General features: G+C 47.2%; 1 protein-coding gene across 1 annotated transcript; it reads left to right on the forward strand.

The window, feature by feature from the left end:
• Window positions 1-271: 271 nt before the first annotated feature.
• On the forward strand, window positions 272-26,053 carry LOC126991303 (uncharacterized). Its single transcript, XM_050850083.1, has 11 exons — window positions 272-539; window positions 3,054-3,163; window positions 8,522-8,630; window positions 11,384-11,448; window positions 11,846-11,965; window positions 13,134-13,279; window positions 13,571-13,652; window positions 18,698-18,736; window positions 19,770-19,909; window positions 22,998-23,071; window positions 25,510-26,053. Exons 5-11 carry the CDS (start codon window positions 11,926-11,928, stop codon window positions 26,051-26,053), a joined length of 1,065 nt encoding a protein of 354 aa, XP_050706040.1. The 5' UTR covers window positions 272-539; window positions 3,054-3,163; window positions 8,522-8,630; window positions 11,384-11,448; window positions 11,846-11,925.

Here is a 26,053-nt window from a genome sequence, read left to right on the forward strand (position 1 = left end):
TACAGAAGAAGGGTCAGACTACCTCCAGGGCCATTAAACTACCCCTGGAAATGCCCTCAACTCCCACGAAAACGGTGTCAAATATGTTATTTGTGCGCCGAAATGTTTGTGCAGGGTCGGTATCCTCAGACCTGCCACTTCTCTCACTCATCAACTCTTTCCGAAGGCCAAAAAGGAGATCAATCGAGTTCTCATGAGTGTTTATTAGGCTCATGATACAGCAGAAGGGCTAGACTACCACCAGGGCCATGAAACTTCCCCTGGAAATGCCTCAAACTCCCACGAAAGCCTTGCAAATTATGTGAACTTGGGCGCCGACAGGGAGGGAGGCGAGCCGCGATAGTGTTGGGTCAGTGACTGCCCCGCTCGCTTTCACGCTAGATGCCGCACCTCCACGGAAACCCACCTCCAACACCCACTCCTCACCGCTACGGTAAATTATACAGAGACGATATTAGTGATAACGGTGACAACGGTGCATCACGTATACGTTTAGCTGCACGCAAGGCTTCACCGTTTCCAAGACTGGCTGGGGTGACGTAAGTAAGCTGTATTGCATGGTCCAAAATTGTGTGCTTCCGTACGACCCTGAGCACACAGACTCCGAGGCGGCCCAGGGCTCATATTCTTAATTAAACCTTTAGCCCAAACACATACTTGACGAGGCTGTCCTAGGAGTTTTGGGTATTTACAGGGCTAACTTAATGACCCGGGTGGTAGTTTGACCCTTCTGTAACACTCATGGGGACGCGTCTAACCTCTTTTTTTTTTGTCGTTTAAAATAATTGATGTAGGAGAAAGAAGCGTCTATGAATACCGACCTGACAGTATACAAAGGGCTAAACGATACTAGGAGACAAAGATTAGAGGCAGCCGAGTTGAGTTAGTTCTAAGCCCCGGGGACGCTGTGTGTGTGTGTGTGTGTGTGTGTGTGTGTGTGATGACGAGGCTGTGAGAATAGAGGCAAACAGCGATACAGGAGGAGACTTACAAGAGACAAGGACAAACAGCTGTGATTCAGTTAAGCCCTTGAACTAACTCAGAGTCGTGCATTTTGATTTTTCTCATGACCCAAAACTGAGGTAGATGGTTGAGATGAGTAACATGGAATGACAGACTATTAAAACGTGTTTGAATTTTCAGGTAACTAAGATTATGATAGGCTACTGTACTGAGGTGACTAGGATTATGATATTAAAGTGTGATTAAGTTTTCAGGTAACTAAGATTATGATAGGCTGCTGAACTAAGGTGAATATGATTATGATATTAAAGTGTGATTAAATTTTCAGGTAAATAAGATTATGATAGGCTACTGAACTAAGGTGACTAGGATTACGATATTAAAGTGTGATTGAATATTCAGGTAACTAAGATTATGATAGACTACTGAACTATGGTGACTAGGATTATGATAGTAAAGTGTGATTAAGTTTTCAGGTAACTAAGATTATGATAGGCTACAGAACTATGGTGACTAGGATTTTAAAGTATGATTAAATTTTCAGGTAACTAAGATTATGATAGGCTACGGAACAAGGATGACTAGGATTATGATATTAAAGTGTGATTAAGTTTTCAGGTAACTAAGATTATGATAGGCTACTGAACTAAGATGACTAGGATTATGATATTAAAGTATGATTAAATTTTCAGGTAACTAAGATTATGATAGGCTACTGAACTAAAGTGAATAGGATTATGATATTAAAGTGTAATTAAATTTTCAGGTAACTAAGATTATGATAGGCTACTGAACTAAGGTGAATAGGATTATGATATTAAAGTGTAATTAAATTTTCAGTTAACTAAAGAAACGCCGTAACGAAGACTTCAGTGCTCGCATTCATGAACCTCTCGGCGCCCAGGCACACACATTTGACGAGGCTTTCCTAGGAGTTTGAGGCATTTCCAAGGATTGTTATCAGACCCTGGTGGTAGTTTGACCCTTCCTGTACCATGGACCTAAAAAAAACACTCATTAGAACCCGATTGATCTCCATTTTGGCCTTTGGAAATGGTTGATGTAAGAGCCGGAAGCGTAGACATTTGACAAGCTTTCCCAAGAGTTTAAGGCATTTCCAGGGGTAGTTATCTGAGCCTGGTGGTTGTTTGACCTTTCCTGTGCCATGAACCTGTATCTGAACCTAAAAAAAATTTTAAAAAATCAATCGAACCCAACCGATCTTTTTAGCATTTAGAAATAGTTGGTGAGAGGCGGAACCGTAGCGCAGATTCTAGATGCTTCGGCGGGGCGGAGATAGCCACGTAGCAGAGAGCTCTTTGGGTAGTTGGCGATGAGAGGAGGAGGAAGGGGTTGGTAGTGACGCCCCGCCACGACGAAGTACCCGAGAGGTGTTCCGGCAGTTAGCGACGAGAGGAAGGAGGGGCGGTGGTAATGACGTCCAGACAACCTGGACCCATACTCTCAAACGTTTCGACGCCGTAGTATATGTAAAGAGGCTCTCGTATAAGTGTTAGGGATTGCCAAGGGTGGTGTCACATCTCTAGTGGTAGTCTTGCAAGTTTTCTACGCCATAAACAGGTAAAACACTCTTGAGAACCCGATACATCTTTTATATGGCCTTCAAGTATCATCGTTTTAAGGAGCCCGAAGCGGTTGAGAATAAGAACCCTGCTGGCAAGGAGGGAGGGATTTAGACTCTGCTCCATGGTAACAGGGAGGGAGGGGCTCAAGGGGATTACTAGTGTTAGGATAGCGGAGACAGTGTGAAAAAATGTTAAAAGTATAAAAAAAAAGGTTGAAAAATGTACGACAAAGTGGAAAAATGCGCTAAAAAATGCCTGCAATCAAAACCAAGTGTGAAAAATTGTTAAAAGTATAAAATAAATGTTTCAAAAAAGATGTAGGAAAAGTGAAAAAATGTGTAAAAATGTAATGAAAGTGAAAAAAAATTCTATATTTTAAATATACGAAAAGTAAAAAATGTGAAAATAAAAAAAATGAACAAATGCCTGCTAGTAAAAAAAAAAAGAAAAAAAAACAGCTGATGCAAAACAACTAGTTATAACTAACCCAATTCGCTTCCACAGGTGCCTCGATCGATGTCCAGTTTGAAGAGTTCTGCGTCGAGGCCGGAGACGGTGAACCTGATGACGCAACACGTGTCCAGGAGACAGACAGGGACGCAGTTTGGAGGCTGGTGAGTAAGCCAGTCACTTTGATCGTGTTTTTCGTGTATTTTATTCTCATGTTCACTTTAGGACACACACACACACACACACACACACACACACACACACACACACACACAGTACTCACGAAATATTTAGATTCTGTCCCTGTATCTTTTTTTGTTTTATTTTTAATTAATTAATTAATTTATTTATTTATTTGGTTGTGTGAGTGAATGAGTGAGTGTGTGTGTGTGTATGTGTGTGTGTGTGTGTGTGTGTGTGTGTGTGTGTGTGTGTGTGTGTGTGTGTGTGTGTGTGTGTGTGTGTGTGAACCGCTGCGAAAAGGTGAAGCTGTTGAAGAGTGTGTCTGTCTGTCTGTCTGTCTATCTGTCTGTCTGTCTGTCTGTCTCTGTCTCCCCCGTGGCCTCGGAAGCTGTTCTAGAAGCCTCAGATACTTTTACCCTCCCTCCCGTGCCTTTCATTCTCCTCGAGAATCACGCAGGGAACATTTTCCCGTCACTACCCAGCCTCGGATCGCCCCCCCTCGCGTGGGAAACTCCAGAAAACAGCGACGTAACTTTCGAAACTCTCCCGCTTGTGACTCATCGCGTCCCTCACTTGGAAGCAACATTTTTTTTGCGTTACGAGACACTGGAGTAATAATTGTAATAGTTAATGGAGAGTCCCCCTTCTCCATGCACCCCCCCCCCCCCCCCCCTTCGGCTCTAAAGCACGTATTCTTAACGTATTGGCACCTCGGTTCACCTGTTTGAAAAGCCTCTCGTAGAAGTTGCTGGGATTTCCATGGAGTATTTTGTGACCCTAGTGATTACCCGCCTTCTCCGCCATGAACGGGATAAACACCACATGAAAGCCTGGTCAATCTTCCCTGTGGCCTTGGGAAATGGTCATCGTGGGAGCCCGAGACGTATAAGAGGCTCTCGTAGACGTTGCTGGGATTTCCATGAAGTATTTTGTGATTCTATTGATAGTTTTACATGAATTCTTCGCCATGAACGGGAAAAACCCCACACGAAAACCCGGTTAATCTTCCCTGTGGTCTTGGGAAATGGTCATCGTGGGAGCCCGATAACTGTTTTGTACTGTTAGTGATAGTTTTACACGACTTCTTCGCCGTGAACGGGAAACACACTCCCCATGAAAACCCGGTTAATCTTCTCTGTGGCATTGGGAAATGGTCACAGTGGGAGCCCGATAACTGTTTTGTAATGTTAGTGATAGTCTTACCCGCCTTCTTCGCCATGAACGGGAACCCCCCCCCCATGAAAACCCGGTTAATCTTCCCTGTGGCCTTGGGAAATGGTCGTAGTGGGAGCACGAGACGTTTAAAACCCGGTAGCAGCGGGGATCATGTTTCTTAATGGTCCCTCCAAGCGAGAAAAATGATAAAAAAATCATCACTTACACAAACCATTTCATAATATATATCAAAGCATTTGTGATCAGTTTATGTATCATCTATTTGGGGTGGTTTGAATCATGGCACAAATTTGGCCCGTCGCTGCTACACGGTAAAGCCACAAATTTGGCCCGTCGCTGCTTCCGGGTTTTAAGAATATGGATCTAACTCTCTCATATTGTAAGGATGGAAGTGCCAGGCCAAAAGAGCAATTTCGGGAGGAGAGGTGACTCGATTATCTCCGGGGGCAAGGTGTGAGTGTGTGTGTGTGTGTGTGTGTGTGTGTGTGTGTGTGTGTGCGCGCCATGCCAGATTACACTGTTGCAGAATATATAGGTATATCCTACACGACTTTAGCATATAAGATGAAGTAAAATCCATCTATCCACTGTTTTAACTTTCCGCATCCTCTCTTCTTCTGCTTGATAGGTTTAGAATCTCCAAGTGGCCCATCACTTTTTCCTTGTTCTGTTTCTAGTTTTTATTTCGTTTTTTTTTTCTTATTTCATAGCCCTCCTCCTTAGCCTACTCCATCTCTTCTTATTTTCATTTTCCTCTGTTTCCGTCAGTTATTTATCATGTCTCTATTCTACTATTTTTATACGAGTCTAGTTTTTTTTTCCTTTCTATTTCTTGGGCCTCCTCCTTAGCCTGCTGTATATTTTTTTCGGTTATTTCATGTTTTTCTTTTCCTGTGTTTCCAGCAGTTATTTTTTCCTTTTCTGTTTTCCTCTAATGACTCATTTCCCGTTCCTATTCCTGTTCCTTCGCTTCCCTTCCCTTCTCATTCCTTTACCTCCCTTCCCTTCTCATTCCTTTGCCTCCCTTCCCCTCCTTTCCTTGCCTTTCCCTTCCACTAAAATAACTCCGCAATCTATTTCCTCTCTAATGCATCTCTTTTTTTTTTTACTGTTACCCTTTTTTATCATTTCCCATTCCTGTTCCTACCTTTCCCTTCCCTCTCCGTCCCTCGCTTCCCTTCCCATTTCTTTGCTTCCCTTCCCATCACTTGCTTTTCCCTTCCCATCATTCCCCTTCTTTTCCCATCATTTACCTTTCCATTCCCTTCTCTTTTCCTCATGTCCCTACCCTTCCCCTCCCTTCCCTTCCCTTCCCTTCCCTTCCCATCCCATACCTTTCACTAAAATACCTCTTCATCTATTTCTTCCCTTACATAATCTCTCTCTCTCTCTCTGTATGTATGTATGTAGCAGAGGTGGGCATTCTGCTAAAAGGGTCCGCTAATCGCAAATCCGCTAATTAGCGAGCTAAAAAAAACGTTAGCGGATATTAGCGGATTGAAAAATTCAGCGAATTAGCGTTAGCGGAGTGCCGAAATTGTAAGTCCGCTAATCGCTAATTTCCATTTCCTCTCCTCTACTTTCAGTACTTTTAACTGTGTATTTCACACACACACACACACACATTATAAGTATATAGTTATATAGCCCTACTTACTATACCTGGAGTGATAAAGATTACTGGACATCACCTACTGAACCAAGCTTGTTGTTTCACCCTCAGCTTAACATCACCTACTGAACCAAGCTTATTATGTTTCACCCTCAGCTTAACATCACCTGCTGAACCAAGCTTGTTGTTTCACCCTCAGTTTAACATCACCTACTGAACCAAGCTCGTTATGTATCACCCGCAGCTTAACATCACCTACTGAACCAAGCTTGTTATGTTTCACCCTCAGCTTAACATCACCTACTGAACCAAGCTTGATGTTTCACCCTCAGCTTAACATCACCTACTGAACCAAGCTTGTTATGTTTCACCCTCAGCTTAACATCACCTACTGAACCAAGCTTGTTATGTTTCACCCTCAGCTTAACATCACCTACTGAACCAAGCTTGATGTTTCACCCTCAGCTTAACATCACCTACTGAACCAAGCTTGTTGGTTCACCCTCAGCTTAACATCACCTACTGAACCAAGCTTGTTGTTTCTCCTTCAGCTTAACATCACCTACTGAACCAAGCTTGATGTTTCACCCTCAGCTTAACATCACCTACTGAACCAAGCTTGATGTTTCACCCTCAGCTTAACATCACCTACTGAACCAAGCTTGTTTTGTTTCACCCTCAGCTTAACATCACCTACTGAGCCAAGCTTGATGTTTCACCCTCAGCTTAACATCACCTACTGAACCAAGCTTGTTTTGTTTCACCCTCAGCTTAACATCACCTATTGAACCAAGCTTGATGTTTCACCCTCAGCTTAACATCAACTACTGAACCAAGCCTGTTATGTTTCACCCTCAGCTTAACATCACCTGCTGAACCAAGCTTGATGTTTCACCCTCAGCTTAACATCACCTGCTGAACCAAGCTTGTTGTTTCACCCTCAGCTTAACATCACCTACCGAACCAAGCTTATTGTTTCACCTTCAGCTTAACATCACCTACTGAACCAAGCTTGTTGTTTCATCCTCAGCTTAACATCACCTACTGAACCAAGCTTGTTATGTTTCACCCTCAGCTTAACATCACCTACTGAACCAAGCTTGTTGTTTCACCCTCAGTTTAACATCAACTACTGAACCAAGCTTGTTGTTTCACCCTCAGCTTAACATCACCTACTGAACCAAGCTTGTTGTTTCACCCTCAGCTTAACATCACCTACTGAACCAAGCTTGTTATGTTTCACCCTCAGCTTAACATCACCTACTGAACCAAGCTTGTTGTTTCACCCTCAGCTTAACATCACCTGCTGAACCAATCTTGTTGTTTCACCCTCAGCTTAACATCAACTACTGAACCAAGCTTGTTGTTTCACCCTCAGCTTAACATCACCTGCTGAACCAAGCTTGTTGTTTCACCCTCAGCTTAACATCACCTACTGAACCAAGCTTGTTGTTTCACCGTCAGCTTAACATCACCTACTGAACCAAGCTTGTTTTGTTTCACCCTCAGCTTAACATCACCTACTGAACCAAGCTTGTTATGTTTCACCCTCAGCTTAACATCACCTGCTGAACCAAGCTTGTTTTGTTTCACCCTCAGCTTAACATCAACTACAGAACCAAGCTTGTTGTTTCACCCTCAGCTTAACATCACCTGCTGAATCAAGCTTGTTTTGTTTCACCCTCAGCTTCACATCAACTACTGAAACAAGCTTGTTATGTTTCACCCTCAGCTTAACATTAACTACTGAACCAAGTTTGTTATGTTTCTCCTTTAGCTTAACATCACCTACTGAACCAAGCTTGTTATGTTTCTCCTTCAGCTTAACATCACCTACTGAACCAAGCTTGTTATGTTTCTCCTTTAGCTTAACATCAACTACTGAACCAAGCTTGTTATGTTTCTCCTTCAGCTTAACATCACCTACTGAACCAAGCTTGTTATGTTTCACCCTCAGCTTAACATCACCTACTGAACCAAGCTTATGTTTCTCCTTTAGCTTAACATCAACTATTGAACCAAGCTTGTTATGTTTCTCCCTCAGCTTAACATCACCTACTGAACCAAGCTTGTTATGTTTCATCCTCAGCTTAACATCACCTACTGAACCAAACTTGTTGTTTCACCCTCAGCTTAACATCACCTGCTGAACCAAGCTTGTTGTTTCACCCGCAGCTTAACATCAACTACTGAACCAAGCTTGTTCTTTCACCCTCAGCTTAACATCACCTGCTGAACCAAGCTTGTTTCACCCTCAGCTTAACATCACCTACTGAACCAAGCTTGTTGTTTCACCCTCAGCTTAACATCAACTACTGAACCAAGCTTGTTATGTTTCACCCTCAGCTTAACATCAACTACTGAACCAGGCCTGTTATGTTTCACCCTCAGCTTAACATCACCTGCTGAACCAAGCTTGTTGTTTCACCGTCAGCTTAACATCACCTGCTGAACCAAGCTTGTTGTTTCACCCTCAGCTTAACATCACCTGCTGAACCAAGCTTACTGTTACGTATCACCCCAGACTAATGTTACAATCTTTCGCCCTCAGCTGAGCATCACCAGGACCAACAGCTTCTTCGACAACTGCATTCGGCTTCTCGTCAATAAGCGCAGACTCCAATACGACATGTACAGTACTACTATTATCCGCAGGACGTGTATGTAACGACTCATAATAATTACAATAGTACATGATAATACATTATGGTGGATGAGTGGGACAGGCCTGGAAGTCTTGGGGTGAGTGCCGATACTAACAGAGTGGTGGATGAGTGGAACAGGCCTGGCAGTCCTGTGCTGAGTGCCAATACTAACAGAGTGGTGGATGAGTGGAACAGACCTGGCAGTCATGTGGTGAGTGCCGATTCTAACAGAGTGGTGGATGAGTGGAACAGGCCTGGCAGTCATGTGGTGAGTGCCAATACTAACAGAGTGGTGGATGAGTGGAACAGGCCTGACAGTCATGTGGTGAGTGAGTGCCAATACTAACAGAGTGGTGGATGAGTGAGACAGGCCTGGCATTCATGTGGTGAGTGAGTGCCAATACTAACAGAGTGGTGTATGAGTGGAACAGGCCTGGCAGTCATGTGGTGAGTGAGTGCCAATACTAACAGAGTGGTGGATGAGTGGAACAGGCCTGGCAATCATGTGGTGAGTGAGTGCCAATACTAACAGAGTGGTGGATGAGTGGGACAGGCCTGGCATTCATGTGGTAAGTGAGTGCCAATACTAACAGAGTGGTGGATGAGTGGGACAGGCCTGGCATTCATGTGGTGAGTGAGTGCCAATACTAACTGAATGGTGGATGAGTGGGACAGGCCTGGCAGTCATGTGGTGAGTGCCGATACTAACAGAGTGGTGGATGAGTGGAAAAGGCCTGGCAGACATGTGGTGAGTGAGTGCCAATACTAACAGAGTGGTGGATGAGTGGAACAGGTCTGGCAGTCCTGTGGTGAGTGCCGATACTAACAGAGTGGTGGATGAGTGGAACAGGCCTGACAGTCATGTGGTGAGTGCCAATACTAACAGAGTGGTGGATGAGTGGGACAGACCTGGTAGTCATGTGGTGAGTGCCAATACTAACAGAGTGGTGGATGAGTGGAACAGGCCTGACAGTCATGTGGTGATTGCCAATACTAACAGAGTGGTGGATGAGTGGGACAGGCCTGGTAGTCATGTGGTGAGTGCCAATACTAACAGAGTGGTGAATGAGTGGAAAAGGCCTAGCAGTCATTTGGTGAGTGCCAATACTAACAGAGTGGTGGATGAGTGGAACAGGCCTGGCCTTCATGTGGTGAGTGAGTGCCAATACTAACAGAGTGTTGGATGAGTGGTACAGGCCTGGCAGTCATGTGGTGAGTGAGTGCCAATACTAACAAAGTGTTGGATGAGTGGTACAGGCCTGGCAGTCGTGTGTTGAGTGAGTGCCAATACTAACAGAGTGTTGGATGAGTGGTACAGGCCTGGCAGTCGTGTGTTGAGTGCCAAAACTAACAGACTGGTGGATGAGTGGAACAAACCTGGCAGTCATGTGGTGAGTGAGTGCCAATACTAACAGAGTCGTGGATGAGTGGAACAGGCCTGGCAGTCATGTGGTGAGTGAGTGCCAATACTAACAGTGATGGATGAGTGCAACAGGCCTGGCCGTCATGTGGTGAGTGAGTACGAAGACTAACAGAGTGGTGGATGAGTGGAACAGGTCTGGCAGTCATATGGTGAGTGAGTGTCAATACTGTTACTAACAGAGTGGTGGGTGAGTGGAACAAGCCTGGCAGTCATGTGGTGAGCGAGTGTCAATACTAACATAGTGGTGTGTGAGTGGAACAGGCCTAGCAATCATGTGGTGAGTGAGTGCCAATACTAACAGAGTGGTGGATGAGTGGAACAGGCCTGGCAGTCAAGTGGTGAGTGAGTGCCAATACTAACAGAGTGGTGGATGAGTGGAACAGGCCTGGCAATCATGTGGTGAGTGAGTGCCAATACTAACAGTGGTGGATGAGTGGAACAGGCCTGGCAGTCATGTGGTGAGTGAGTGTCAATACTAACAGAGTGGTGGATGAGTGGAACAGGCCCGGCAGTTATGTGGTGAGTGAGTGTCAATACTAACAGAGTGGTGGATGAGTGGAACAGGCCTGGCAGTCATGTGGTGAGTGAGTGCCAATACTAACAGAGTGGTGTATGAGTGGAACTGGTCTGGCAGTCATGTGCTGAGTGAATGCCAATACTAACAGAGTGGTGGATGAGTGGAACAGGCCTGGCACTCATGTGGTGAATGAGTGCCAATACTAACAGAGTGGTGGATGAGTGGAACAGGCCCGGCAGTCATGTGGTGAATGAGTGCCAATACTAACAGAGTGGTGGATGAGTGGAACAGGCCCGGCAGTCATGTGGTGAGTGAGTGCCAATACTAACAGAGTGGTGTGTGAGGGGAACAGGCCCGGCAGTCATGTGGTGAATGATTGCCAATACTAACAGAGTGGTGGATGAGTGGAACAGGCCTGGCAGTCATGTGGTGAATGAGTGCCGATGCTAACAGAGTGGTGTGTGAGGGGAACAGGCCTGGCTGTCATGTGGTGAATGAGTGCCAATACTAACAGAGTGGTGGATGAGGGGAACAGGCCTGGCAGTCATGTGGTGAATGAGTGCCAATACAAACAGAGTGGTGGATGAGTGGAACAGGGCTGGCAGTCATGTGGTGAATGAGTGTCAATACTAACAGAGTGGTGGATGAGTGGAACAGGGCTGGCAGTCATGTGGTGAGTGAGTGCCAATACTAAAAAAGTGGTGGGTGAGGGGAACAGGCCTGGCAGTCATGTGGTGTGTGTGGCTCTGGTCGAGGTGCTGGGCTAGAGCTTTACCTGTTGCTGCTGCTGCTGTTGATACTGATGGTGATTTACTCCTCCTCCTCCAGGCCGTGGAAGTTCGTGCGGCCGTACGATGCGTTTGGAGTCCACGTCTACGCCTTGAACAGGATCGGTAAGAAAAGAACCGTTTTTTTTTTTTTGTTGTTCTTTCCTTTTCCCTTTCTTCCTTCTACTGTCTGACTTCTCCCTGTTCTTCTTTCCTCCTTGTCCTCTTCCTTCCGTCCTCCTCTCTCTTCTTTCCTCCTCCTTCTCTTTCTTCCTTCATTTGGCTCTACTCAAGCTCTTTTTTCCTCCCTCCTTCCCACTGACTTCTCTCTCCTCCTTCCTTCTTTTCCTGATTTCTCTCTTCTTCTTTCCTCCTTCCTTGTCTTCTCTCTGTTCTTTCTTCCTTCCTTACCTCTCCTCTTCTTCCTTTTTCTTCCTTCTTCTCACTTCTCTCTGTTCTTCTTCCCTTCTCCTCCCTTTCCTTTCCTCCCTGATTGACTCTCCTCTGCTCTGCCTCCCTCCAGTGGTGCCCTTCGCTGCCCAGGACGACTCCCGCACCTTTGACGCCATCCCCGCCTACCTGAGCTACGCCGGCATTGGCCACATGATCAGCCACTTGGTTATGCACGGATACGACACTTCAGGTGAGAATCAGGGCCATATTAACTGCCTGCCTCCCCCTCCCGCTGCCCCACTGCACACGATTCTACTGTAGCCCATCCCTGTACTGTCCAAATCCTTTATGCAAGAGTTAGCCACCATCTTCATTCATTCATCCCCTTCCATGCTGCACACGACTCTTTACTCTAGCTCACCCTTGTTCTGTCCAAAGCCCTCATGCAAGAGTTAGCCAGCATCTTCATTCATTCATCCCCTTCCCTCCTGCACACGACTCTCTACTCAAGCTCATCCCTGTTCTGTCCAAAGCCCTCATGCAAGAGTTTTTTTCATTCTTTCAGCCCCTGCCTACGACGACATCTTCAAAAGGAGAGAATCAACACAGCTCTCCACCTGATATTGACCTCTCTTTTGGCCACTCTTCTATACACTCTATTATAGGATCAGGGATTGACGCGTATTGTTTGCCCTTGAGCTGCTTCCTTCACTGTAAAAAAAAAAAATCAAATTTGTCCTCTTGTCCTTCTTTCCTCCCTTCTCTGACTTCCCTCTCCTCTTTCTTCCTTCACTTGACTCTCCTCTGCTCTTCCTTCCTTCCTTCCCTCCTTTTCCCCTCTCCTCCTTCCCTCTCTTCTCCCTTCCTCCTCCTCTTCTTCCTTCCTTCATAAACAACTGCTTGAGTCTTTTCTTCTATTCTTTCTCTATTCCTCCATTGGTCTGTCGGTCTGTACCCCTTCAGCGGTCTGTTGTTCTATTTTTCAGTGGTCTATTCTTTATTCTCCCAGTGGTCTATTCTTCGTGTATTCCTCCACTGGTCTGCTGATCTCCATTCCTACAGTGTGTGCAGTTCAGAGGGATTTGGACAGTACAGGGATGAGCTAGAGTAGAGAGTCGTGTGCAGCAGGGAAGGGATGAAAGAATGAAGATGCATAAGGGATTTGGACAGTCAGTAATATCAGACACATCCGCCTCTCACGTCAACCATTTCCAAAGGCCAAAAGAGAGAACAACCAGATTCCAGTGAGCTTTTCTTGGTTCATGGTACAGAGGAAGGGTCAGACCACCACCAGGGTCATACAACTACCCAAGGAAATGACCCAAACTCTTATGGAAGCCTTGTTAAGTTTGTAAACTTGGGCGCCGTGCCGAAATGTTTAAAAATATGGACCACTGCACCTACATTCTTCCTTCCAGGGCTGTACTTCCAGGCTGGCGGGATCTTGGATGTGCTGGACGACCAAACCTTCTACACGGGCCAGCAGAATGGCCTTCGGGAGCAGTACATGGCGAACACCAGCTTCGACATCGCGGGTTCGGGTGGCGTCAAGGCAACCGTTAAGGTGAGTGTGTCTGTCTTGTTGATCTGAAGAGGAAGGGAGGGAGGGAGGGAGGAAGGAAGGAGAGAGGGAGGGTGCTGGAAAGGTCATGGTACAATTGCTTTCCTCTTCTCTTTCTTCTCCTCTTCTCTTCCTCCTCTCTTCTTCTCTTCTCTCTGTTTGTCAATCTTGCTGCCCTGAGGAGGAAAGGAGAGAGGAAGGCGGGAGGCTGCTGGCTGCCTTAATGGACTAGAATGTTCGTATCTCTTCACCGTACACTTGCTTCCCCTCAAGATCGTTTCCTCCCCTCCACAGATGGGCGCCCTGGCCCTGGACGAGCTGCTGGCGGACTCGGGGGCAGCCAGATTAGCATGGGAGGCCTACACCATGAGGAACGGTCAGTAGTAGTAGTAGTAGTAGTAGTAGTAGTAGGGGTAGTAGTAGTAGTAGTATGGGTAGTAGTAGTAGTGATAGTAGCAGCTGCAGTAATAGTAATAGAGGGTCTACAGTACATGGTCGGTACAGCCGAACATATCAACAGTGTAACCTACAGGGTTGGCCCCACCGCCAGATGTCAGTTCAGTCGCAAGAAATTAGCCAACTTCGTACACGCCCGCCACCCGACCACTCCACCAGAAGCTGTGTCATGACTTGACCTGAGTAGATGGCTGACAATGCTCCACTCTCTCTCTCTCTCTCTCTCTCTCTCTCTCTCTCTCTCTCTCTCTCTCTCTCTCTCTCTCTCTCTCACACACACACACACACACACACACACACACACACACACACACACACACGCACACGCACACGCACACACACGCACACACACAGGTGGTGGAGGCGAGCAGTGTCCACCAAATGAAGGAAAGGCTGGATCAATGTAGATATGGAGACAGGACTATTAGAGATTAGCTCAGGCCACCTAGACTACAAATAGCTAAATACAAATAGGTAAATACACACACACACACACACACCTGCGCGCGCACGCCTTTCTCCTATTCTCCTCCTCTGCCTCCCGTAAGATTTATTCTATAGAAGTTTTATTTAATATTTTCTTTTTATTCTTTTAGTAATAATCTCCAGGCAAATAAACATCACTTAAGATATTAGTTTTCTATATCTCTACAAAGTTCTCGTGGCGGGAAGACTGTCAGGTTGTCACTGGGCGAGTTCCTGACCCGCCTAGGCCTCTTATTTCGCTTGTCACTCCTTACTTAATGGCTTTCGCATCTCCGCCCATAAGTGACTGCTCTCTCAAGGCCCAGCCACACCAGGAAACTTTATTTGGAAGCAAAGAGTTTCTGCGAATTGTTTCCAAGTGTGTGTGTGTGTGTGTGTGTGTGTGTGTGTGTGTGTGTGTGTGAGAGAGAGAGAGAGAGAGAGAGAGAGAGAGAGAGAGAGAGAGAGAGAGAGAGAGAGAGAGAGATTTGATTTGATTTGATTTGATTTGATTTGATTTGATATGGTTTATTGACAAATTACAGTCAAATGGATGAGGCAGATTTCTGCTTGCACCCCTAAATTACATTTCCCTACTGTGGCGTACTCTTAAGTGCATAGAAAATAGAACATACATATTGTTGGCATTAGGCAGTGCATAAACAATTCATTATTCACACACACACACACACACACACACACACACACACACACACACACACACACACACACACACACACACACACACACACACGTACACTTACTATGATCTCACAAACAGCCAACTAGGACCAGCAACACACAAGAACACTGGCATACACAAACTCATTACATATGATTTCCTCTATGATAGTGGTACAGCCCCTACATAATACAAATGAGTGTACATTCTTAAACACACACACACACACACACACACACACACACACACACACACACACACACACACACACACACACACATACTTACAATTTTAGACTCGGGGAGCGAAAGATTTGTATTTACAGAGAATTTCCCTAACCTTATTATTATTTATCATCCACACTATTTGTTCCTTGCCATCGTGTATAAAGTTGTTTCTATATTTAGAGAGGGAGGGGCAATTCAGTACAGTGTGTGAGAGTCGTCCTGTCCACATATGCCACATTTTTTAAATTCATCATTTACTGGGAGCTCAAGCTCCCAGTAATACTTATAGCCTAGCCTTAGTATAACGGTGTTACTATCACCACCTCTGCCGTATGTGATGTCTGTGTGTTGACTCATGTGCATGTAGTGCTGGAGTTGGGCTGGAGTCATACATCTCCGCCCTTCTGAGCGATCCGACCTTATCCTCCCTTGACTTTATTATTGACCTTATTTGCCGTATTGATATAGGGGACACAATGTCAATATGCTCTTTATCGCAGGCCGATTTTGCTATTTTGTCAGCCGTGTCGTTGCATTTAATGCCCACATGGGATGGCAGCCAGTACAGCTTGACCCTGCTGTCTTGACACTCTGTATTAAACGTTTACACGCTGTTACAAGAATGTGATACTCGGGCTTATTGCTGTATAGGGACTCTAGAGCCGATCTGCTGTCAACAAACATATGTACGTCTTTTTTGATGGAGAGAGTTTTATACCCTGGAGCTCGGCTCGAGTGGACGAGATGCTGTCACTGAGCCGCGACCCATACTCCGACTCGCTGTAGCCCGAGTCAGGCATGTAATCGCGCACCAGAGCACCGCACCCCGCCCTGCCTGCCTCGCTCACAGACCCGTCGCAGAACACGTGCACAGTGTTAAGCTTGGGAAGGCTCTCTATAAAATTGTTAAAAATGAAGTTAAGTTGTTCAAGGGAGTACTTGGACTTTTTCATGACTTTTGTTTTGATGCATACATCACCTCCACTTCCTTGCCAAAGTGGAATATCAACACAGTCACCACTTAACTATGTGCACTGGGCCTGCAGCTGATACAAGTTCACATACTTTACAATATTTCTTACATAACCTATATTAGATCGCTTTCCGCTTATGATATATTTTCTTATTTATTTACCATCCCCCGCTCGGATTAGTTTTATTACATTTTTTGTATTGATTTCTTGGACCCTGTCATCTACACTCTGCAAGTTTAATTCCATTTTCATTGTCTCGACCATGGTGTTTCTTTGGCATCCTAATATGATTATCATGCCTTCATTCTGAAATACCTCTAGTTTTCTTATTTTACCTTTACCCACAACAGACAACACTGGAGCAGCATAATCGATTACGGATCTAACTGTGCTGATGTATATCATGCGCAGTATGGGTATTGCAATTCCTCGCCCATACCACGCCAGGCACTTGAGGGGCTGGAGGCGAGCCCTGCACATTGCCATGACGTGTCACGTCTCGGCCTCCTTCCCCTTGCCAGAGTACCCGACATAAGTACCCAAATACTTATATATGTTAACTTGTTCTATTTTCTTCCCGTTTAAATTTAATGTAGTTATTTTTTTATGACTGCGTTGAAATTTTGTTTTATTTTCATTTATTACTAGGCCCAATGATTTACATGACGTGGAGAGCTGCTCCAGTGCTACCTGCATATTGAGGACTGTTTTACTTTGAAGTAAGATGTCGTCAGCGTATACAATGGGTTGAACATCCCTAGGGAACTTGTCTGAAGCTATTTTGTTGATTATTACGTTGAAGAGAGTAGGGCTAAGTACTCCTCCTTGTGGAGTGCCTAGACGAAAGCTTTTTTGTTCAGAGAAACATCCTTGGCACCAGACACTTGCTTTTCTGCCCGTCTGATAGTCAGATATCCACCTAAGCAATCTCCCTGACACGCCCAGACTGGCAAGCTCATAGGAGATTATTTGACCGTGGGCTCTATCGAAGGCCCCTTGGAGGTCTATAAACACTCTGCAGTTCCCGTGTTCGTAGGACAAACGTTTTATAATGCATTCTGTTGTGCCTTTTCCTTTTACAAATCCATACAGATTGTTAGATAGATTATCACCCAAGGCATAGAATAGTCTGTTAATTATAATTCTCTCCATCATCTTAGACATGCATGAAGTCAATGAGATCGGCCTGAATTCCCCATTACTTTTAGGTATGGGAACAATGACAGCTTCCTTCCATTTTTTAGGCAAAACACCACTTTCAAGACTCATATTGAATAGATCAAGTAAAGGGCTATTTCTTAGTGAGACAAGACAATTTAGGATATCATAAGTTATTCCATGTGGGCCTGGAGCTGTGGAGTTTCCTTTTTTAATAGCACTGAGAAGCTCCTGTTGAGTAATCTTAGTGCATGTTGGACTAATGCTAAACTGAGCAGCGATCATTGCGTTCCTCATTGCCTCACCTCTACCAAGAGAGAGAGAGAGAGAGAGAGAGAGAGAGAGAGAGAGAGAGAGAGAGAGAGAGAGAGGGTGGAGCATTGTCAGCCATCCACTCAGGTCAGGCCATGACCAGCTCGGCACAGCTATTGGTGGAGTGGTCGGGTGGTGGATGCGTACGAAGTTGGCTAAATTGTTTAAGATTAAACTGACATCTGGCGGTGGAGCAACCCGGAGGTTGCACTATTAGTAGTATGTCCGGCTGTACAAAATTAGGTGACAGACAGACAGAGGGAGGTCCATAAGCTTTTTTGTTTACAGTAAGGGAATCAGCTCAATGGCTAAAATAAGTAACAAAAAGCCGGCTAATCTCTGCCCTTATAATAGCAAGTAGAGTGGCAAAGAGAATTCAAAAGAGAGGTCAGAAGAGGCCAAAAGAGAGCTCAAAAGAGTGGCTAGAAGAGTTTCCAAAAGAGATGTCGAGAGGCCAAAAAAGAGGTCAAGAAGTCAGAAAAAGTCAAGAGGGGTCAGTTTTGAATGGAGAGGCATCTTGATGCTCCCCTCTGTAACTACTAACAAGTTACTAACAGACTACTATCAAGCTACTAGCAGACTACTACTAACAAGCTACTAGCAGACTACTACTAACAAGCTACTAGCAAATTACTACTAACAAGCTACGAACAGACTACTACTAAAAAGTTACTAACAGACTACTACTAACAAGCTACTAGCAGAGTACTACTAACAAGCTACTAACAGACTACTACTAACAAGTTACTAACAGACTACTATTAACACGCTACTAATAGGCTATTAACAGACTACTAACCTACTACTACTAACAAGCCAATAACAGGCTACTAACAGACTGCTACTAACAAGCTCCTCACAGACTACTACTAACAAACTACAACTAATATGCTACTAACGAGCTACCAAGACTACTATTAATAAACTACTAACAGACCACTACTAACAAACTACGAACAGACTACTGCTAACACACTGCTAACAGGATACTAGCACACTACTACTAACAAGCTACTAATAGACTACTACTAACACACTACGAACAGGCTACTAACAAGCTACTAACACACTACTAACAGGCTACTAACAAGCTACTAACAGGCTACTGAGACTACTACTAACGCTTCTCTTCCTCCTCCCATGACAGAGCCAGACCTACCGATGGCGACACCCAGCACGGCGACTCGTAAGTAGATGGTGGTGGTGGTGACTGGTGTTGTTGTGATTGGTGGTGGTGGTGACTGTTGTTGGTGGTGACTTGTTGTTGTTGTTGTTGGTGGTGGTAGAAGCGACACAGAAGGAGCAATTTAACAGTGAAATAGTATAATGACCTTTTCAAAGTAAGATGATGAGGAAGAGGAGGAGGAAGATAGGACGGACACACGGCTGGAATACCTAGATAAAGAGTCTTGTAACGTGTAAGCTCATCAACTGTGAGAGCTTTGGAGGCTCCCTGGATGACACAGTTCAGTCTGTCCATGCGTGAGGCAAGGGCAATGAGGTTTCGGAAACACACAGCTTGGTAGCGTAGTTCATAACAACGGTGATTCTGGCCAGGAAGTCGTACGGCGGACTGGACTGTCCCACGGTGTTATGAACTCGCTCAGCACGAGTATATGGCGTTGTCGATATATGTGCAGAAGGACAAAGATCCGGATCTTCAAGTCTCTTGTGCTCCCTGTCTTACTTTATGGCTGTGAGACATGGACACTCAATGGGGACTTGTAGAGGCGGATTGATACCTTTGGTAATGCATGTCAACGCATAATCATGGGATATCGCTGGAATGACTGTGTCAAACAGGCAACTACTCAATGAGACTGATTCGATATATATTATCTGCAGAGTCCGTCCACGCCAACTCCGGCTATACGGGCAGTGGCACATTACTTAGAAGCCGACCTTGCTCATCTGGTTGTCTCTGTAAGAGACAATCGTGAGTGGAGTAGACTAAGGGGACGCCCACAGAGTTCGTGGCTTGTGCAATTTGATAGATCCTGCCGGGAGGTACTCAGGATGGGAAGGGGGCCTCTACGGAGACTCCCCCGGAGCGACCCCCGGGCTTGGCGTCGTAGGGTGGGCGAGGCAACGCGCCCCCCGGCAAGTGCCCACAGTGACTGACTGAGTGAGTGTGAGAGCTTGAGGAACCAAACCCTTACATAGAGGGAAGATTGCCTGTGTCATGTTCCCTCCGTCCTAACCTTCACCCCTGACCGCAGACGTGTCCTGGTCGTTCCGCCGCCGCCGCCGCAGCCTACAGGACCTGCCCCGCCGCACCAAACGTGTGGCGCCCGGCCCTCAGAGTCTGCCCTCCATCGAGTCTGAGGAGGAGACGCTCTACTTCCTCCACTGGTCACAGGTACACCTCACACCACGCTCCTGGCAGGCCCCTCTTTCTTGTTGTTGTTGTTGTTGTTTAGCGTCATTATCTTTCATCATGGTGTTGGCCGGGCTGTGAGTCTCTCCCACTCTTGGCGGTGGCAGACTCTCTCCTTCCTGGTGCTCCTCCTCCTCATGTCTTACACACACACACATACACACACACACACACACACACACACACACACACACACACACACACACACACACACACACACACACACAGTCTCCATGCCCTCTTTGGCCTCCCAGCTGGTCTCCTCCCTTTCACAGCTCTTCTCCTCCCTGGTGCTCCTCCTCCTCGTGCCTTCCTCCACACACTGTCTCCAGGTCTTCTTTGGTCTCCCAGCTGGTCTCCTCCCCCCCCCCCCCTCCGCATCCCTTCACAGCAGGCCTTTCTGCTGTTTGTTTTCCCTTTCCTCTGCTGTGGCACCCTTCAGAAAGTGCTGCAGGTTGTCGTTGAAAAGTCTGCGTAAATGTTCAATAGTTTTTCAAGGCGAAGTTTTGAGGTCAACTTTTAAGTGATATTACTCCTTCAAGGGTTACCTCTCCCCCTTCTTCCTATGCTGCTGCTGCTGCTAATACCACTACTACTTCTACTATTACTCCTGCTACGGATAACAATGGTAATGTTTCTCTTTCCACAAATACTACTACTACTACTACTACTGTTACTGATAATAATGGTAATGATTCTACTATATACTACTACTACTACTACTACTGCTATTACTACTACTGCTTCTACTGTTACTTCTCCTATACTACTGCTACAACTATTGGCATGTTTCTGGGAGTGAATTCATTCCTCAACAGCCTCAGAGGTCAACTTTTACTGTTTTTTTACGATTGCATTTTTTTTTAATTCTTTACGCTCCGCCTGCAGCGCCAGAAGGCTTTCTTGGTGGGCCTGGTGGTCGGCCCGCCGGTTATGTGGCACAGGCAAGAGCCACACAAATTCATCACCAAGTTTTCAAAGTAAGGTGCTAAAGAGTGACTGTTGAGGCCTGGGCACCGAGTGAAGGGAGGCGCGGAAGGCGGGTGACGGCTGGGTGGCTGGGAACACATCACCCCAGGCTGTTAGATGGGGTGACGGCTGGGTGGCTGGGAACACATCACCCCAGGTTGTTAGATGGGGTGACGGCTAACAATGGCTGGGAACACCTCACCCCAGGCTGTAAAATGGGGTGACGGCTGGGTGGCTGGGAACACATCACCCCAGGCTGTAAGATGGAGTGACGGCTGGGTGGCTGGGAACACATCACCCCAGGCTGTAAGATAGGGTGACGGCTGGGTGGCTGGGAACACATCACCCCAGGCTGATAGATGGGATAACGGCTAACAATGGCTGGGAACACCTCACCCCAGGCTGTTAGATGGGGTGACGGCTGGGTGGCTGGGAACACCTAACCCCAGGCTGATAGATGGGGTGACGGCTAACAATGGCTGGGAACACCTCACCCCAGGCTGTTAGATGGGGTGACGGCTGGGTGGCTGGGAACACATCACCCCAGGCTGATAGATGGGGTGACGGTTAACAATGGCTGGGAACACCTCACCCCAGGCTGTAAGATGGGGTGACAACTAACAATGGCTGGGAACACATCACCCCAGGATGTAAGATGGGGTGACGGCTAACAAGGGCTGGGAACACATCACCCCAGGCTGTATGATGGGGTGACGGCTAACAATGGCTGGGAACACATCACCCCTGGCTGTTAGATGGGGTGACGGCTAACAATGGCTGGGAACACATCACCCCAGGCTGTTAGATGGGGTGACGGCCAACAATGGCTGGGAACACATCACCCCAGACTGTTAGATGGGGTGACGGTTGGGTGGCTGGGAACACCTCACCCCTGGCTGTTAGATGGGGTGACGGCTGGGTGGCTTGGAACACCTCACCCCAGGCTGTAAGATGGGGTGACGGCTGGGTTGCTGGGAGCACATCACCCCAGGCTGTAAGATGGGGTGACGGCTGGGTGGTTGGGAACACATCACCCCAGGCTGTAAGATGGGGTGACGGCTGGGTGGCTGGGAACACATCACCCCAGGCTGTAAGATGGGGCGACGGCTGGGTGGCTGGGGACACATCACCCCAGGCTGTTAGATGGGGTGACGGCTAACAATGGCTGGAAATACATCACCCCAGGCTGTAAGATGGGGTGACGGCTAACAGTGGGAACACATCACCCCAGGCTGTAAGATGGGGTGACGGCTAACAATGGCTGGGAACACATCACCCCAGGCTGTTAGATGGGGTGACGGCTGGGTGGCTGGGAACACATCACCTCAGGCTGTAAGACGGGGTGACGGCTGGGTGGCTGGGAACACATCACCCCAGGCTGTAAGATGGGGTGACGGCTGGGTGGCTGGGGACATATCACCCCAGGCTGTTAGATGGGGTGACGGCTAACAATGGCTGGAAACACATCACCCCAGGCTGTAAGATGGGGTGACGGCTAACAATGGCTGGGAACACATCACCCCAGGCTGTTAGATGGGTGACGGCTAACAATGGCTGGGAACACATCACCCCAGGCTGTTAGATGGGGTGACGGCTAACAATGGGTGGGAACACATCCCCCCAGGCTGTTAGATGGGGTGACGGCTAACAATGGCTGAGAACACCTCACCCCAGGCTGTTAGATGGGGTGACGGCTGGGTGGCTGGGAACACCTCACCCCAGGCTGTTAGATGGGGTGACGGCTGGGTGGCTGGGAATACCTCACCCCAGGCTGTAAGGGGAAGGGAAGCAACACATACCTTGGTGGTGGTGCCCTGGTGGTGGTGGCCCTCGTAGTGGTGGTGGTGGTGATGGTGGTGGTAGTGGTGGTGGTGGTGCCCTGGTGCCTTGGTAGTGGTGCCCTGGTGGTGATGTGGTGGTAGTGGTGGTGCCCTCGTAGTGGTGGTGGTGGTGGTGGTGGTGGTGGTAGTGGTGGTGGTGGTGGTGCCCTTGTAGTGGTGGTTGTGGTGGTAGTGGTGGTGGTGGTGGTGCTCTGGTGCCTTGGTAGTGGTGCCCTGGTGGTGGTGGTGGTGGTGATGTGTCTGAGCCAACACTGTTTCAGCGCTACTGTTCTGCCAGCGGGGGGATGGGCCTGCTGGAGCTGATGGAGAGTGAACTGCCGCCGGCCAGGATGAGGTGAGTGGCGCCAGTGTTGTGTTGTGTGTGTTCTGTCCTGAGGGTGCTGGGGGGTTGGTTAGCACTCTCTTGTATCTATTTCAGTCACTCATTTTCATGTAGGCTGTATCCCTTTCAGTCAGTCACACTCAGTTCTTTGTATCTATTTCAGTCACTCACTTTCCTGCACCCCTTTTAGTCAGTCACACTCAGTTCTTTATGTCCATATCAGTCACCCACGTTCTTTCCTTATCCCCCTTTTAGTCAGTCACACTCAGTTCCCTGTATTCATTTCAGTCACTCAGTTTCTTGTACCATCCCTTTTGGTACCACTTTTATATCTTTTTTTGTCACTCGGGAAACTTCATGTAACTTTCCTGTTCTTCTCGGGAAATTTCTTGGGAAATTTCATATGTAACTTCACTCTTTGGCTTGGGAAACTTCATGTAACTTCACTCTTTGTCTCAGGAAACTTCACGTAACTTCACCATCAATCTCATTACTGACACCAGAGCATTGGCTGTACCTTCACACAATTCTGAACAAAAGACAAAGTTTGGGTTGCCCGCCATAGCTGCACTCGGCCTCGGTGCTCATCTCCGTCACATGGGCCTCGAGCCTGAACCCATTACCCAGGGCACAGGGCAGGTGCGACATCCGGGTTACCACAATGTTCCTTCCCCAGGCACCCAGTTCTCCTCCGGTCCAAAGGGAGGGTGAACAGCTGGCCGGGACACATCCTGGAAACGGAGAAAAAGAAAAAAAATCACCAAGGGCCAGTTGCACAACTCCAAATGGGGGTTAAGAGGCTCTTAACCCCGTGCCAGAGACATAATATATTCCTTGCATGGTGATTTGTCTTCAAATAGAGGTTAGCATAAATTGAGGAAACCACTCAGGAAATATCTCGTGTCACTGAAAGCCTAACCATTTGAGATTGTAGAGAGCTGTACAGTTGGGTTCAGGTGGCTACGAAGACCCTGTGCTGGACGGTGGCGTTGGCTCTGATTTTGAAAAATGGAAACGAAAAATGAAAAAATAAAAAAATGAAAGGAAGGGAAAAATCACTAAGGGCCAGTTTCACAGCTCCACATGGGGGGGCTAAGAGGCTCTCAGACCCATGCCAAAGGCTTAAAATATTCCTTGGACTGTGTTTTGAGTTCATGTATAAATTAAGAAAACATTTTGTGTGTCTGGTGTTACATTAAGAGCCTGGCCATTAGAGATTACATAAGATTGTACAGTTAGGTTCAGGCTGCTACGAAGACCCTGTGTTGGACGGTGGCACTGGCTCTACAACAGGGCCAGGCTGACTCCTGTCCTGTGGTCCAGAATGGTTTTTTTTTTTTATGCCGCCCTTTCCTTCTTTTGTTCAGCTGGAAGGTTTGGGTGCAAGGACTCCAAACTGTTATTAAGAAGGAGGGAAGGGATAAAAGGGGAAAGGAAGGATGGGAGGAAGGAGGGAAGGAAGGGAAGGAAGGGCCAGACGTGTGTATCCTGGAGGCCCTTTCAAACGAGGAACAGAAGGAGACCTGGACACTTCTTGTTGTTTAGCGTCCTTACTTTCCCTCATGGTGTTGGCCGGGCTGTGAGTATCTCCTCCTCCTCATGTCTTCCTACACACACACACACACACACACACACACACACACACACACACACACACAGCGTCTCCAGGTTATCTTTTGTCTCCCAGCTGGTCTCCTTCCTTCCTTCCACCTCCCCCTCTACAGCTCTTCTCCTTCCTGGTGCTCGTCTTCCTCCTCCTCATGTCTCCAGATTATCTTCTGTCTCCCAGCTGGTCTCCTTCCTTCCTTCCACCTCCCCCTCTACAGCTCTTCTCCTACCTGGTGCTCCTCCTCCTCCTCATGTCTCCAGGTTATCTTCCGTCTCCCAGCTGGTCTCCTTCCTTCCTTCCACCTCCCCCTCCACAGCTCTTCTCCTACCTGGTGCTCCTCCTCCTCCTCATGTCTCCAGGTTATCTTCTGTCTCCCAGCTGGTCTCCTTCCTTCCTTCCACCTCCCCCTCTACAGCTCTTCTCTTCCCTGGTGTTCCTCCTCCTCCTCATGTCTATAGGTTATCTTCCGTCTTCCAGCTGGTCTCCTTCCTTCCTTCCACCTCCCCCTCCACAGCTCTTCCCCTACCTGGTGCTAATCCTCCTCCTCCTCATGTCTCCAGGTTATCTTCTGTCTCCCAGCTGGTCTCCTTCCTTCCTTCCACCTCCCCCTCCATAGCTCTTCTCCTACCTGGTGCTCCTCCTCCTCCTCATGTCTCCAGGTCTTCTTTGGCCTCCTCCCTTCCACCTCCCCCTCCACAGCTTTTCTCCTACCTGGTGCTTCTCCACCTTCTCATGTCTCCAGGTAATCTTCCGCCTCCCAGCTGTTCTCCTTCCTTCCCTCCACCTCCCCCTCCACAGCGCTTCCCAGTCTGAAGTGCCGTGACTCTCCTTCTCTCCTCAGGGTCAACTTGGTGCTGCAGAATGAGCCACTCTTCAGCCAGGCATCAACTGTGGTCCCAAGAGGGAGCAGACGCCCTTCGTCCTCGGCTGAGTGGCTTTCCTGCACCGCAACCACGGCACAGGAGGGTGTGGCCGCCCTCATCGCAGGCGCCGTGTTGTCACCAGAAGAGCCGTGGGAAATTGTAACTTGTGCTGGTATGACAGTTTTTTTTTGTGCTCTGGGTGTGGTCAAGGTCATGAAGAAGTGCCTCGACCTCACACACATACACACACGAAAACAAAACTATTGTACCTGCGCCAATTTGAGTTTCGATGTGATAGTTCTTAATTTTTTTTTTTTTAATTTTATTATTAGTGTATTTTTCATGTTTTATTGTGCCCCGGGTGTGGTCAGGGTCACGAAGTACTTCGAGCGCGCGCACACACACACACACACGCACACACTCTTCCCTACACCGTCTCTCCGGCCACTCTTTGCTGTGACGGTTTGCCTCCCTGCACACTCGTCCCTTAACTTTTTCTTTCCTTTGTCAAACTACATATAG

The sequence above is a fragment of the Eriocheir sinensis genome, unplaced genomic scaffold, assembly GCF_024679095.1.
Source record: "Eriocheir sinensis breed Jianghai 21 unplaced genomic scaffold, ASM2467909v1 Scaffold258, whole genome shotgun sequence".
NCBI classification, from domain to species: Eukaryota; Metazoa; Arthropoda; class Malacostraca; order Decapoda; family Varunidae; genus Eriocheir; species Eriocheir sinensis.

What these genes read in the sequence shown, in the direction of transcription:
- LOC126991303 (XM_050850083.1), top strand. Translation starts at nt 11,926, where the DNA reads ATGATCAGCCACTTGGTTATGCACGGATACGACACTTCAG. An exon ending in GCACGGATACGACACTTCAG is followed by an intron (nt 11,966 to 13,133) that starts GTGAGAATCAGG and finishes TCTTCCTTCCAG; the next exon opens with GGCTGTACTTCCAGGCTGGC. An exon ending in GCGTCAAGGCAACCGTTAAG is followed by an intron (nt 13,280 to 13,570) that starts GTGAGTGTGTCT and finishes TCCCCTCCACAG; the next exon opens with ATGGGCGCCCTGGCCCTGGA.